General features: G+C 47.4%; 1 protein-coding gene across 2 annotated transcripts; it reads left to right on the top strand.

Moving 5' to 3' along the window:
• Positions 1-9: 9 nt before the first annotated feature.
• SPRING1 (SREBF pathway regulator in golgi 1) lies at positions 10-10339 on the top strand. Of its 2 annotated transcripts, XR_014519847.1 has the most exons (6): positions 10-691; positions 3758-3914; positions 6083-6234; positions 6632-6745; positions 7595-8683; positions 8984-10339. XR_014519847.1 is itself a non-coding variant. In XM_083478919.1 (5 exons), the coding sequence occupies exons 1-5, from the start codon at positions 581-583 to the stop codon at positions 7676-7678; spliced, it is 618 nt and encodes a 205-aa protein (XP_083335045.1). In that variant the 5' UTR covers positions 48-580; the 3' UTR covers positions 7679-8704. The 2 variants fall into 2 exon arrangements, 1 of the variants encoding a protein (XP_083335045.1); XM_083478919.1 differs by lacking the exon at positions 8984-10339 and having other exon boundaries at positions 48-691; positions 7595-8704.
• The last annotated feature ends 2825 nt before the right edge of the window (positions 10340-13164 follow it).

Raw genomic sequence — 13164 nt, forward strand, 5'->3', positions numbered from 1 at the left:
CCCCCACGCACGTGACTTCCGTCTCCACCCCCTCCCTCCCGAGCGTTCACAATTGGACACAAAGTAACCCCCTCGCTTCCGGGGGGAGGGAGGAGAGAGACGGAGGAAGGCAGCCGGGCGTTCCTGCGATCGCCGCACAAAGGCAGGCGAAGAAGCCCCCCCGCCCCAACTCCCTGGGCTTGCTTTCCGTGCCATCTCCTTAATTCGGATCGCCGCTCCCTTAATTCGGATCCAGGCCCTTAATTCGGATGCCACTCCCTTAATTCGGATCCTCGATTCGGATCAACTTGGAAGCGGGTTTTGTTTTGTTTTTTTGGTGGGAGAGCAAGGAAAGGGGCTCCTTGGCTGCTCAGAAAGTTCACCCTCTCTGAAGCGGCTCCCGGTCACCCCGTGTCTCCCTCCCCTTCACATGCCCCCCACGATCGCCCCCGGAGGCCTGCCCGGGGATGAAGCGGGGGTCTCCCGGGCTCCCCCTCGCGCCCCAGACCCCCGGGTGGGCTAGCCAAGCCAAGGAAGAGCCCGATCCGCCGCCCCCCGTTCTCTTTCCGGGTCGCCCTTGACCCCCGCTTAGTCCTTCTCCATGGTGCAGATTCTGGCCCTGGTGTGGCGGAGGCTGCTTCGGAAGCGCTGGGTCCTGGGGGTCGTCTTCGGGCTGTCCCTCATCTATTTCCTCAGCAGCACCTTCAAGCAGGTCAGTCGAGACCCCCACCCGCCCCAACACCTCTCTCTCTCTCTCTCTCTCTCTCTCTCTCTCTGGTTTCGTTTTCCGGCGTCTCTGTTATTAGTATCGATCTTGTTTACGATATGTATCAAAGTGGCCGACGGGGTTCTCCCCTGCCCCCCAAATTATCCTTCACACAACAACCCTGTGAAGTAGGTTAGGCTGAGAGGCAGCAGTCCGCCCAAGTTGGTCCACATGTGAGCGCCATGGAGATTTGAACCCTGGTCTCCCAGGTCCTAGTCTAAAACTCTAACCACTTCACCATCGCTGCCTCTCACTGTTGGAGGCAGAAGTGCTTCTGAATCCCAGTTGCTGGAAACCTTGTGTTTGTGTCCCGCTTGCTGGTTGTGTGGCCGCTGTGAGAACAGGATGATGGACTTGGAAGGCCCCTGGATCTAATACTATAAACATTGTTGTTGTTGTTGAGTCGTGTCCAACTCTTCGTGACCCCATGGACCAGAGCATGCCAGGCACTCCTGTCTTCCACTGCCTCCCGCAGTTTGGTCAGACTCATGTTTGTACCTTCGAGAAAACTGTCCCACCATCTCGTCCTCTGTCATCCCCTTCTCCTTGTGCCCTCCATCTTTCCCAACATCAGGGTCTTTTCCAGGGAGTCTTCTCATGAGGTGGCCAAAGTACTGGAGCCTCAGCTTCAGGATCTGTCCTTCCAGAAGGCTGAAGGCTGATTTCCTTCAGAATGAAATAAAAAAAATTCCTTCCAGTAGCACCTTAGAGACCAACTAAGTTTGTTATTGGTATGAGCTTTTGTGTGCATGCACACTTCTTCAGATACGTGTGCATGCACACAAAAGCTCATACCAATGCCGTAGTCAAAACAAAATATAAAAAATCATTCCAGTAGCACCAACTTAGTTGATCTCTAAGGTGCTACTGGAAGGATTTTTTTAATTTTGTTTCGACTACGGCAGACTAACATGGCTACCTACCTGTTCCTTCAGAATGGAGAGGTTTGATCCTCCAGCACCATAATTTAAAAGCATCAATTCTTCGGCTATCAGCCTTCTTTATGGTCCAGCTCTCTCTCTCTCTCTCTCTCTTTTTTTTTTGTGTGTGTGTATATATATATATATATATATATATATAAAATTTTTTATCAGTTTTTTTAACATATCATTTTCAACAGTAATTAAATATAGTTTTACATCTTATTCAAATTTTTGACTTCCATCAATCCTGTCTGAAAATTTTCCAATCTAATCTCTCAGTATGCATTTCTTATCCTCCCTATTACATTTGAAACTCATAACCAATATCTCTATCTTTTTCTACTTTGTAACACTTCATATATTTCTCCTTATAAAACTTCTTGTAGTCCTACTAGCGTAATTTGTTGATTACAGTTGCTCTTCAAATAATTCATATACTTCTTCCAATCTTCTGTAAATCTCTGGTCCCGCAGGTTTCGAATCCTTCCTGTCATTTTGTCCAATTCTGCATAGTCCATTAATTTCGTCTGCCATTCTTCTTTCGTCGGAATTTCTTCTTGTTTCCATTTCTCGGCTAACAATACTCTTGCCGCACTTTATGGTCCAGCTCTCACTTCCATACATCACTACTGGGAAAACCATAGCTTTAAACATTATGTTTAAACTATAAACATTAGCATTTGTATAAAGCACAGCCAATGGTCCGGGAAGGTAAGAGCCGCAGTCCGTCACATATAGAGGGCACCCCCTTGGCTATCCCTGCAATAGAGCTCTCAGGGGTTCAGTGTGCTTTTCACGTTCCCCCTTTGTTGAACTCTTTACACAATCACCCTGAAAGGTCGGTCAACGTGGTCACCATCTTGCGGATGTGAGTGGGAGGGCCTGAGGGCCTTGCTTAAGGCAATAGAGTGAACCCATAGCAGGGGTGAGATTCAAAGGGAAATTTGGCATTACAGATGACCAGCCTCTTTAGGTGCTGGGCTGCCTTAGTTCCATACTTCAAGCCCATTGTTTAGCTCAGTAATATACAGTAGTTTCGAACAAAGGAGCTACAAAGGCAATCGTCCCATCTTTTTGCAGGGGCTGCCTCATGCTGACATTTCCCAGAGTGGTTTAACCATCACTCCCTCTTCATAGGAAACTGCAAATTGTAGGTCTTTGAGGGGAACATGGGGGATACCTCCTAATAACTCTCAGCACCCATAACAAGCTGCAGCTCCCAGGGTTCTTTCAGGGAAGCCATGACTGCTTTAAATTTATGTTTGTGATGTAAATTTGTTTACGTATGCCACAACGGCAGCAAGGATACTTTTGTCCCAGAAATGGAAACAGCAGGAACTTCCCACATTGGAAGAATGGCAGACCAAGATGATAGAATACATAGAATTGGCAAAGTGGACGGGGAAGATCCAAAATCAACGTGACGAACTGTTTCAAAAGGACTGGAGCAAATTTATATTATATATGAAAGAACATTGTAAACATTTGAAAACGTTTGTAGGTTTGAGTTGAAATATTTTGTAATGCGAACACAGGGAGCTGATTTACATTTAATGAGGTGAAGTTTATCAAGAAGAAAAGAAGGTAAATAAGTGGATATAGAAATGCTAAGATATAAGTGATTATTTATGAAAGCCAGAATGTGGGATGAGGGGAGGTCAATGCTCAGTGTGAGCAATGCTTTTGGTTATGGAATGACATAATGGAATGTGAATTTGGTAAAATGTAAATTAAATAAAAATAAATAAATGTATGTTGTGATGGTGGCCATAGTTCAGGCGGGTTGTTGTTGTGTTGTTTTTTTAAGGGGCTGGATTCAAATCAAAACATAGGAGCAGTCTGGCTGAAAGGGCAACTTGCAAAATGGTCTCCGTGTGCTCTTTAAATTGACAGATGTAGCAGCTTGTGAGACCCATGCATCTCGGGGGGGGGGGGGTTGTGAAACAAGGCATGGGCAACCCACCCCCTAATGGAAAAATACAGTGCACAAAATGACCTTTTGAAATCATCTCCCCTGCTGCAGGTTCAGGCAGCATTGGGAGGACAGGACTGTAGCTTGCTTCCCATGCTCCTCTGTTTTCTGTTTCAGGAAGAGCGAGCCGTACGAGATCGGAATCTCCTCCAGGTGCAGGACGAGGATCACCCGATCGCGTGGAAAGTGCAGTTCAACTCCGGGAACGGTAGCCAGCCCGGTAACCAGTGCCGGAACTCTGTCCAGGGGAAGCTGCTGATCACAGATGAGCTGGGTGAGGCTCCCTCTTCCAAGGGTGGTGTGGTGTAGTGGTTAGTGTTGGTGTAGGACTGGTGAAACATGAGAGGTGTGTTCCATCTCCCCTGATGGAGGAGATGTGTTCCATCTCCCCTGATGCCTCTGGGTACCAGTTCCTGGGAGTCGGAGTCGCAAGCGGAGAGAGATTCTCGTTCCATCTGGTTGGCCACTGTGCGAAAAGAATGCTGTCATTTTCTCCTTGTGCCTGAGCTTTTACATAACATAATAAACCACTTCCAGTAATACAGGGGATAGGGCTGGGTGAGATATCAATAAACCAGTTTTAAATCCATATATGTTACTGGATACATAAATTTTGGCCTGGTAAAGGTAAAGGTAAAGGGATCCCTGACCATTAGGTCCAGTCGTGACCAACTCTGGGGTTGCGGCGCTCATCTCGCTTTATTGGCCGAGGGAGCCGGCGTACAGCTTTAGTGTTGTGGCCAGCATGACTAAGCCGCTTCTGGCGAACCAGAGCAGCGCACGGAAATGCAGTTTACCTTCCCGCCGGAGTGGTACCTATTTATCTACTTGCATTTTGACGTGCTTTCGAACTGCTAGGTTGGCAGGAGCAGGGACTGAACAACGGGAGCTCACCCCGTTGCGGGGATTTGAACCGCCGACCTTCTGATCGGCAAGTCCCAGGCTCTACCCGCGTCCCTGGTAATATACCCGCGTGACCTGGTAATATATCACAAATCATGATGCATGTTAGGGATGGGCGATATATCATCCAAAACCGGTTTCAAGTCCATATAATGATACTGTTTTCATAATTTTTGACCTGGCAATATATTGCAAATCACAATATGTCAGTGTGTGCTGTGCAAAATATCACCATGTGGGGAAAACCATGAAGCCAGCCAATTGCTTCTCCCTAGCTCCATCCTTCTTTCAAACATTGTGATAGATCAGTATGTCACGATGTTTAGCTTTAACAAAGTTGAAAACCAGATGTCTCCTGGCCCTAATAGTGGAATGTAGCACAACTTTAGCTCTTCATTTCCATGTTATTTGCAACCGGGTTTTTCCTGGAAGCAGATTTCAAGGAAACGAGTGCTAAACTTGCACAGCATTTCCCTGGAAGTGGCATTTAAGTTGTGTGGAAGCTCAAGTGCTCAGTAGGAATTGGCAAGGGAAAACGCAATATACTGCTGTGTAAATGCAGCCATAAGCACCACGCCACTGTAGCACAGTGGAAGAACATTGGATTTGCATGCAAAAGGTTCCTGGTTCAATCCCTGGTAGGGCGTGGGGAAGCTCCCTGCTGAATCCCTGGGGAGTTGCTGCCAGTCAGTGTAGACAGTTCTGAGCTAGAGGGGCCAATGACAGCACTCTATGCCCAAGGCAGCACTCTATGTTCTATGGCTTTCCCTAATATAGTACAGTGGTACCTTGATTCTCAAACACCTTGGTTCTCAAACGCCAAAAACCTGGAATTAAGTGTTCCGCTTTTTGAACGTTTTTCAGAAGCCGGACATCCAATGCAGCTGTCAGCTATTATTTCTGGGGCACCTGCCCCTATCAGAAGCTGCACTTTGGTTTTCGAACATTTCGGAAATCAAACGGACTTCTGGAACGGATTAAGTGTGGCGCTTTTGTTTTTCCTATTTATTTTGCGGTTTTGTCTTTGAGGCTTTTTCGGTTAATTTGTTTTTGTGACTGTGTGGAACCCAGTTCAGCTACTGATTGATAGTGTGACTGTGGAAATGGATAAAAGCCCCCCATCCAAACAATGACTATCATCAGTGCAGGTAAGAAGAAAAAAAAGAATTTTAATTTTTATGATCTACAATACTATCTTATTTATCTTATAGTACAGTACATTAACTATTGCTTTCATTTTATGGATTAATAGTCTTGTTAGGTAGTAAAATTCATGTTAAATTGCTGTTTTAGGGGTTTTTAAAAGTCTGGAATGGATTAATCTGTTTTGCGTTACTTTCTTTGGGAAAGTGTGCCTTGGTTTTGGAACGCTTTGGTTTTGCAACAGACTTGCGGAATGGACTAAGTTTGAGAACCAAGGTACCACTGTAGATAATTGTTGTCTCTTCACTCTGATTTCAAACAGTCTAGAATGTCAAGTGCTGTCTCCGTCCTCAATATCTCTTCTGGTGTGTGTTTTTTTTTGGGGGGGGGGGGTAGGTTACATCTGCGAAAGGAAGGACTTGCTGATGAACGGCTGCTGCGACGTCAAAGCCCCCAGTGCGAAGCTCTACAGCTGCGAGAGCTGCTTGCCCAACGGATGCTGCAGCATCTACGAAGCCTGCGTTTCCTGCTGCTTGCAGCCCAACAAGGTAAGGTGGGTTTTGGTATGAACCCTGGGCACCTGCAGCAAAATGTTGCAGCGCAGCATTGCCACCTCCTCCACCACAGGAGTGCTTCCCTTCAGGTTGCCAGCCAGCCATGCCCTCTGTTGGAATACACTTACAGGGCTCAAGCAGGCCATCCGATTTCCTTTGCCGTTTGCTGTTTTTTCAACACACACACACCTATGTACATACCGTATTTTTTGCTCCATAAGACACACTTTTTTCCTCCTAAAAAGTCAGGAGCTTCCTGCAGCCAATTGGAAGCCGCATCAGAGGTTGGGGTTCCAAAGAACGTTCGCTCCTTCTCCTCCACTGTGCCATTGCTGCCTTCATAACTCTTCTGTTGTCACCTAACTTCCATCTTTCTTTTTTTAACCCCCAGCAACGGCTCCTGGAGCACTTTCTAAACCGAGCTGCGGTCGCCTTCAGGAACCTCTTCATGGCTGTGGAAGATCACTTTGAGTTGTGCTTGGCCAAGTGCAGGACCTCCTCGCAGGTACGGGGAGAGGTCTGCGGGACTGACTGAGCAGCAGGTCATGATCTCCTCTGCTCCCATCCTGCTCCTGGTGGGTTAAGTTCAACAGATGCGCAAGACAACCCACCTGTCAGTCGGGCAGAGGGGATCAACAGCAACCATTTTGGGAAACCCTGTTCTAAACTGGGGTGCCTGGGATTTCAATTATTATTATTATTATTAATTTATTTATATCCCACCCATCTGGCTGGGTTTTCCCAGTCACTCTGGGTGGTTTACAGCATATATGAAAACATCAAACATTAAAAAGCAGAATATCTTATACAGACTATAAATAAACCAATAAATCAATAGAAATAATAATAGCCTTAACAATCCATTTACAGTTATACCCAAATTAAAATAACTGCCGACCCTAGCTAAACATTTAACCAACCCCAACCAACCCAACAAAAACAAAAAAAGAGGAACCAAAATTAAAACCTTTAAAAACATTTTAGCCACTTGCCCCAACCCAAGAGCTGTTCTAGCAATGTCCCTCCGGTCTCCCAAGAGCCTCTTTTAGCTGTTCCAGGTGAGTCTGGGCCCTGCCCCCCTAGGCCAGGTGGAAATAGGCCTTGCAGCAGGGAGCAGGTCTTCCTTCCAGCACTGATGGCAGCAGCAGCAGTTCCATGCATACAAAGCATACAATCGTAGAATTGGAAGGGACCCCAGCGGTCATCTAGTCCAACCCCCTGCAGTGCAGGAATCTCGGCCACAGCATCCACGACAGATGTGCGCCTGGCAAATCTGCGTCCCTCCATGTGCTCTGTCTTCTTCCCCCACCCTAACAAATATATATCTCCCCCCCCCCTTTCTCCCCTTGCCCAGAGCGTGCAGCACGAGAACACCTACCGCAACCCCATTGCGAAATACTGCTACGGGGAGTACCCTCCGGACCTCCTGCCAGTGTGATAGCGGCAAGGGGACTGTGGCAGCAAGGAGAGAGAGACCGGAGGCGCTAGCGATTGTGGAACGGTGACATTGTGAGGATCCTCGGACACCTGCCTTTGTGCTGCGGTACCCGACTTAGCCTTTCAGGAAAGAGCCTCTTTCATCCGCCTGTTGCCGCCTCCCTGCAGTTCGAAAATGGGATGAGGGCAGTGAGAGACCCTCCGTCGGCTGTCGCCAAAGGACTGTGTTCAGACGCGGCATCATGGCTACAGTCAGTCCTGCCCCCAGTTTGAGATACGAATATAATAGAAGTTGTGTCTCTCCCCCCGTAGCCTGTGGGCCTTTCTCTCTCTCTGGCCTGGCCAACAAACACAGTGAATGACGAAAGGTCCCTGTAGATGAGAGAGCAATGCTTGGTTCCTTGCAGGCGAGAGATGTCCTTTATCCTCAAACCATGCCATGTAAATATATATTATTTATTGGGATGACACTACGGCTCCAAACATATTGCAGGGTGTTCTAGAAGCCGGTTACAGGATTGTGTTGGCGGCGTTGGTCTAAGATGGGACAGAGAAAGCACTTCGCTTTAGATTTTTCTCCAGGCTTTGTCATTAATCTCGTTCCTCATGATCCGATCTTTGAATTGATTTGGCTGTTGCTTGCCAGCAGGGGGTGGTAGCAAATAGCACCATTTCCTGGCTTTGGACCTAAAGAGAGCTGAGGTTTCTCTGCATATCTGGGGTGGAAATCCCTGGCTTGCGGGCCTATCTGGACCCACCAGGCTTCCCCATTGGGACCAGGGAGCTGTTTTACCCTCGCACCACCCACCTGGTGTCGCCTAAAGAGGCGGCTGTCGCAAAAAAATGGGATTTACAGGCACCGCTGGTCAGTTGATCAGAGCTGTTCCCACAGGGCTTCAGAAGCACCAATGATCAGCCTCGCTCTCCACATCGCCGTTATGTTTGGCGATCGTCATGTGGGCAGCCCCCACCCACCTATCAAATTCAGCCAGCAGGGATTACAGTGGTGCCTCGCAAGACGAAAAGAATCCGTTCTGTGGTTCACTTCGTCTAGCGGTTTTTTCGTCTTGCAAAGCAAGCCCATTGACGGATTAGCGCTTTTAGCGGCTTTTAGCGGCTTATCTGCTGATCGGATCACCTGATAAGCGGCTTAGCAGCTTAGAAAAGGGGGGGAGGGGAAAAAACCAGCAGGAACTCGCAAGACCATAGGAAATTCATTTTGCGAAGCACCTCCAAAACGGAAAACTCTTTCGTCTAGCGAGTTTTCCGTCTTGCGAGGCATTCGTCTTGCGGGGCACCACTGTAGTGGGTTGTGGTACTGTGATTAGATGACTGTTGATTGGGGGAAAGTAAACCAAAAAAAACCAACCCTATAAATGTAGTACATAGGGCACAGATGCTTGCAATTCTAGATCTCTGCCACTGCCGTGCCAACCCAATGAGCGAAGCAGTGAATGACCCCAGTAGTGGGGTAGGAGAGGTGAAAATAATGCCAAGGTATTTGACATATGGCAACCAATGCGCCCCTGTGGTTTCAAGTAGTACATGGGTAGGCGAGTCTTTAAAATTCTCACAGCCTTCTAGCAGCTATGGGGACTCATTTACCAGAAGTCATGTATAGGCATGACTTAGGCAAACTCAGCCCTCCAGATGTTTTGAGACTACAGTCCCCATCATCCCTGACCACTGGTCCTGCTAGCTAGGGGTGATGGGAGTTGTAGTCCTAAAACATCTGGAAGGCCGAGTTTGCCTACGCCTGATTTAGCATGAACTCTGGAAGTATCCACTCAATTCTGACCAGGTCAGTCTCCTGATATGTGTTGTGCTCTAGGAAGCTTAGTTTGGTCAGAATCGAGAAAACAAATACATTACTTTTGGTAAATGAGTCACCATATCTGGGCTTTTAAGACATGTACTACCCATGTACAGTGGTACCTCTGGTTGTGAACAGGATCCGTTTCGGAGCCTCATTCACAACATGAGCAGAACTCAACCTGCGTGTGCGCGGATTGCGATTTGCCGCTTCTGCGCATGCGTGTGATGTCATTTTGAGCATCAGCGCATGCGCGAGCGGTGAAACCCGGAAGTAACCCTTTCTTGTATTTCTGGGTTGCCACAGGACGCAACCTGAAAAGATTTAACCTGAAGCAAACGTAACAAGGTATGACTGTACTATCTGAAACCAAAGGGGTGCAGTGGTTGCCAGATGTGGGTTTTTTCCTGCTCTCCTACCCCACTAAAGATGCTTTTCTGCTCCATGTGTCATCTGGAGATTGGGAGGCAATCCATGTGTTGTGATGCAGCTGTTTTCCTCTCCTGTGACGTCATCAGGTAGCCTTGGAATGAGCCACCTGGGTGTAGAGCACGCGAGGGGAACCTCTGACCCTCCAGATGTTACTGAACTACAACTCCCATCATCTCTGAACATGGACCATGCTTGCTGGGCCTGATGGGAACTGTGATTCAGCGGCATCTCGAGGCCCAGAGGGTTTCCCACAAGTGGTGTAGCATTCTGCCAAAGGGTCCTAAACTCAGCTGATGAGTTCTCTCTGACCACAGAAAGCTTTAATCTTCTACTGATCATGGAATACTCTTTGTCGCCTCTGATTTTCCCACTTCCAGTGTGAAACAAATGTCTAAATACACTCCATCACAAACTAAACTTGTTCTCCTCCTGTTTATTGAATGGTGAAATATTCCTCACACACATGGTTGCTGGTGGGAGACCCCAGCGGTGGACTTTCTGAATAAGGAGTCATTCCTTGTTTGCCCTAGGAAGGCAGCAGTAGCCAACATGATGCCCTCCAGATATTCTGGATGCTAGATACCATCAGCACAAGCCAGTAAGTCTGGGATCTTAAACCTGGAGCCTTCCCAATGTTGTTTGGACTACAGCTCCCATCATCCTTGACCACGGATAGTGATGGTTGGGGCTGATGGCAGCACAAGTTCAGTAAATGGCTAGAGCAGTGTGCTCTTCAACTTTAGGTCCCCAGATGTAGGTGGACTACAATACCCATCATCCACAGCCAGCTTAGCCTAACAATCAAGGATGCTATGCGTTATAGTCCACACACATTTGGGGACCTAAGGTTAAAAGAACAGCGTTCTCGAGCAGGGTTTCCCAAACTTGGGTCTCCAGCTGTTTTTGGACTACAATTCTCATCATCCCTGACACTTGGTCCTGCTAGCTAGGGATGATGGGAGTTGTAGTCTGACAACAGTTGGAGACCCAAGTTTGGGGAATGCTGTTCTAGAGGGTCACAGATTTCCAGGCATGCAAAGTGTTTCAGTTGCAAGGGCTACACAACTGAGAGAGCGCTGCTTCAGCGTTAAGCATTTAGGAACCTTGAAAAGATACTGGGCTTCAGTTTCAAGAGAATGATGAGCGAGTTCTGTTAACGTACAATGGAATGTCAAGCCACTCTGAAAGAAGTTGCTGGATTGCTCCATTGGTCCAGGTCCGTGTGCAGAAAATAGATATAGCTGAAAGGCAACACAGGACAATCTGCATTCATGGCAATGTATCCCTAACTATACAACCTTCTAATATTGCAGGATTATTGCAAAATTTTAGGAGGTCGTATAATCTTAGAACAGTGTGTGGCTGTGGCTATCGCAAAGGGATCCTGCACTTCTGAAACTGCCACAACACTAAAGTAAAAGGTCAAGGTCAAGGACCCCTGGACAGTTAAGTGCAGTCAAAGACGGCTATGGGGTTGTGGCACTCATCTCACTTTCAGGGCAAGAGAGCCGGCATTTGTCCACAGACAGTTTTCCGGGTCATGTGGCCAGCATGACTTAAGCACTACTGGCACACGGAGGACCGTGACAAGTGCCAGAGCGCACGGAAACACCATTTATCTTCCTGCCGCAGCTGTACCTATTTATCTACTTGCACATGGGTGCTTTCGAACTGCTAGGTTGGCAGGAGCAGGGACCGAGCAACAGGAGCTCACCCCGTCTCGAGGATTTGAACAACCAAACTCCCAATCAGGAAGCCCAAGAGCGCCACCCGCATCCTTTGCCACAACACTACTGAGAGTGAGTTACACCAGTGTAATTTACCCTGACGTAAATTATTCCAGCTTTTTGTAGTTTGAATGGCTCTATTAGTTGCAGGGGGGAAAGTGAATAAAAAGTAAAAAGGTAAAGGATCCCGGACGGTTAAGTCCAGTCATAGGCTGGGGTTGCAGCACTCATTTCGCTTTCAAGCTGAGGGAGCCAGCATTTGTACACAGATAGCTTTTCGGGTCATGTGGCTAGCATGACTAAACCGCATCTGGTGCAACGGAACACTGTGACGGAAACCAGCGCGCACAGAAATGCCGTTTCTTCCCACCGCAGTGGTACCTATTTATCTACTTGCACCGGCATGCTTTCAAACTGCTAGGTTAGCAGGAGCTGGAACAGAGAAATTGGGGCTCACCCCGTCACGAGGATTCAAACCGCTGACCTTCTGATCGGCAAGCCCAAGAGGCTCAGTGGTTTAGACCACAGCACCAATTACCATACTTCCCTTCGGTGAATAGCAATGATGTGGCAGAGGTGAATGGCAGAGGTATCTTAAAGCCTTCTCTCATAATACTAGAAAACTCTGAGCTGTCCCAGGAAGCTGAATTGCTGGAAGCTACTGTGAGGTGCTTCTATGACTGCAGAAGAAATGAAGATCTTTCGGTCTCAAAGAAAGGACTGGAAGATGCTCCGGGAAGTTGCTACGCTGCCCTGTTTTCTTGCCCTCTGACCCACCAAGGTGAGAGTCGTCTGGCAGCCACTTAATCAAATGGAGATGTTGATTTTTCTGTTAACCCAGCTGGGACGACATCTTCTGCAGGCCGTCATCATGCCAGATAACAAATGGCTTTCCAGAATCCCATTATTCTCCCACTGGCAGGATCTGCTCCAGGAAAGGGAGATGGGAATGGATGTGTCATTTTGGGACAAAAGGGGATGTCAATCCCGGTTATCGCTGCTCTGGAGAACTGAGCAGCTGTGAGTTTATTATGCAAAAACTCCAAATGTGGTATCGGATGGATTTCTGGTCACACAGATTTCCCCACCTTAGTTTGTTTATAATATTTATATACTGCTCTTCAGCAATAAAGGTTATGTCCCATATTAGACCTATTCAGAGTAGACTCATTGATTATATTTTATTTTATTTTAGATGAGTCTCTCTCTCTCCCGGCACACCTTCCCTGTTAAAGTGTGGTGCTCCCCACTTTACACGAGTTTACTGTATTTTTTGTTCTATAAGACACACCAGACCATAAGACGCACCTAGTTTTTGGAAGAGGAAAACAAGAAAAAAAATATTCTGAATCCCAGAAGCCAGAACAGCAAGAGGGATCGCTGCGCAATGAAAGCAGTGATCCCTCTTGCTGTTCTGGCTTCTGGGATAGCTGCGCAGCCTACATGCGCTGCATAAGACACACACACATTTCCCCTTACTTTTTAGGAGGGAAAAAGTGAGTCTTATAGAGCAAA

This window comes from Podarcis liolepis (genome assembly GCF_965112155.1).
Source record: "Podarcis liolepis genome assembly, chromosome: 15".
Classification (NCBI taxonomy): domain Eukaryota; kingdom Metazoa; phylum Chordata; class Lepidosauria; order Squamata; family Lacertidae; genus Podarcis; species Podarcis liolepis.

Bases quoted from the DNA above. Each gene is read 5' to 3' on its own strand.
- SPRING1 (XM_083478919.1), top strand. From the start codon at position 581: ATGGTGCAGATTCTGGCCCTGGTGTGGCGGAGGCTGCTTCGGAAGCGC. The intron at 692-3,757 runs GTCAGTCGAGAC...TTTCTGTTTCAG, and splicing joins TCAGCAGCACCTTCAAGCAG to GAAGAGCGAGCCGTACGAGA. The intron at 6,746-7,594 runs GTACGGGGAGAG...CCCCTTGCCCAG, and splicing joins AGTGCAGGACCTCCTCGCAG to AGCGTGCAGCACGAGAACAC.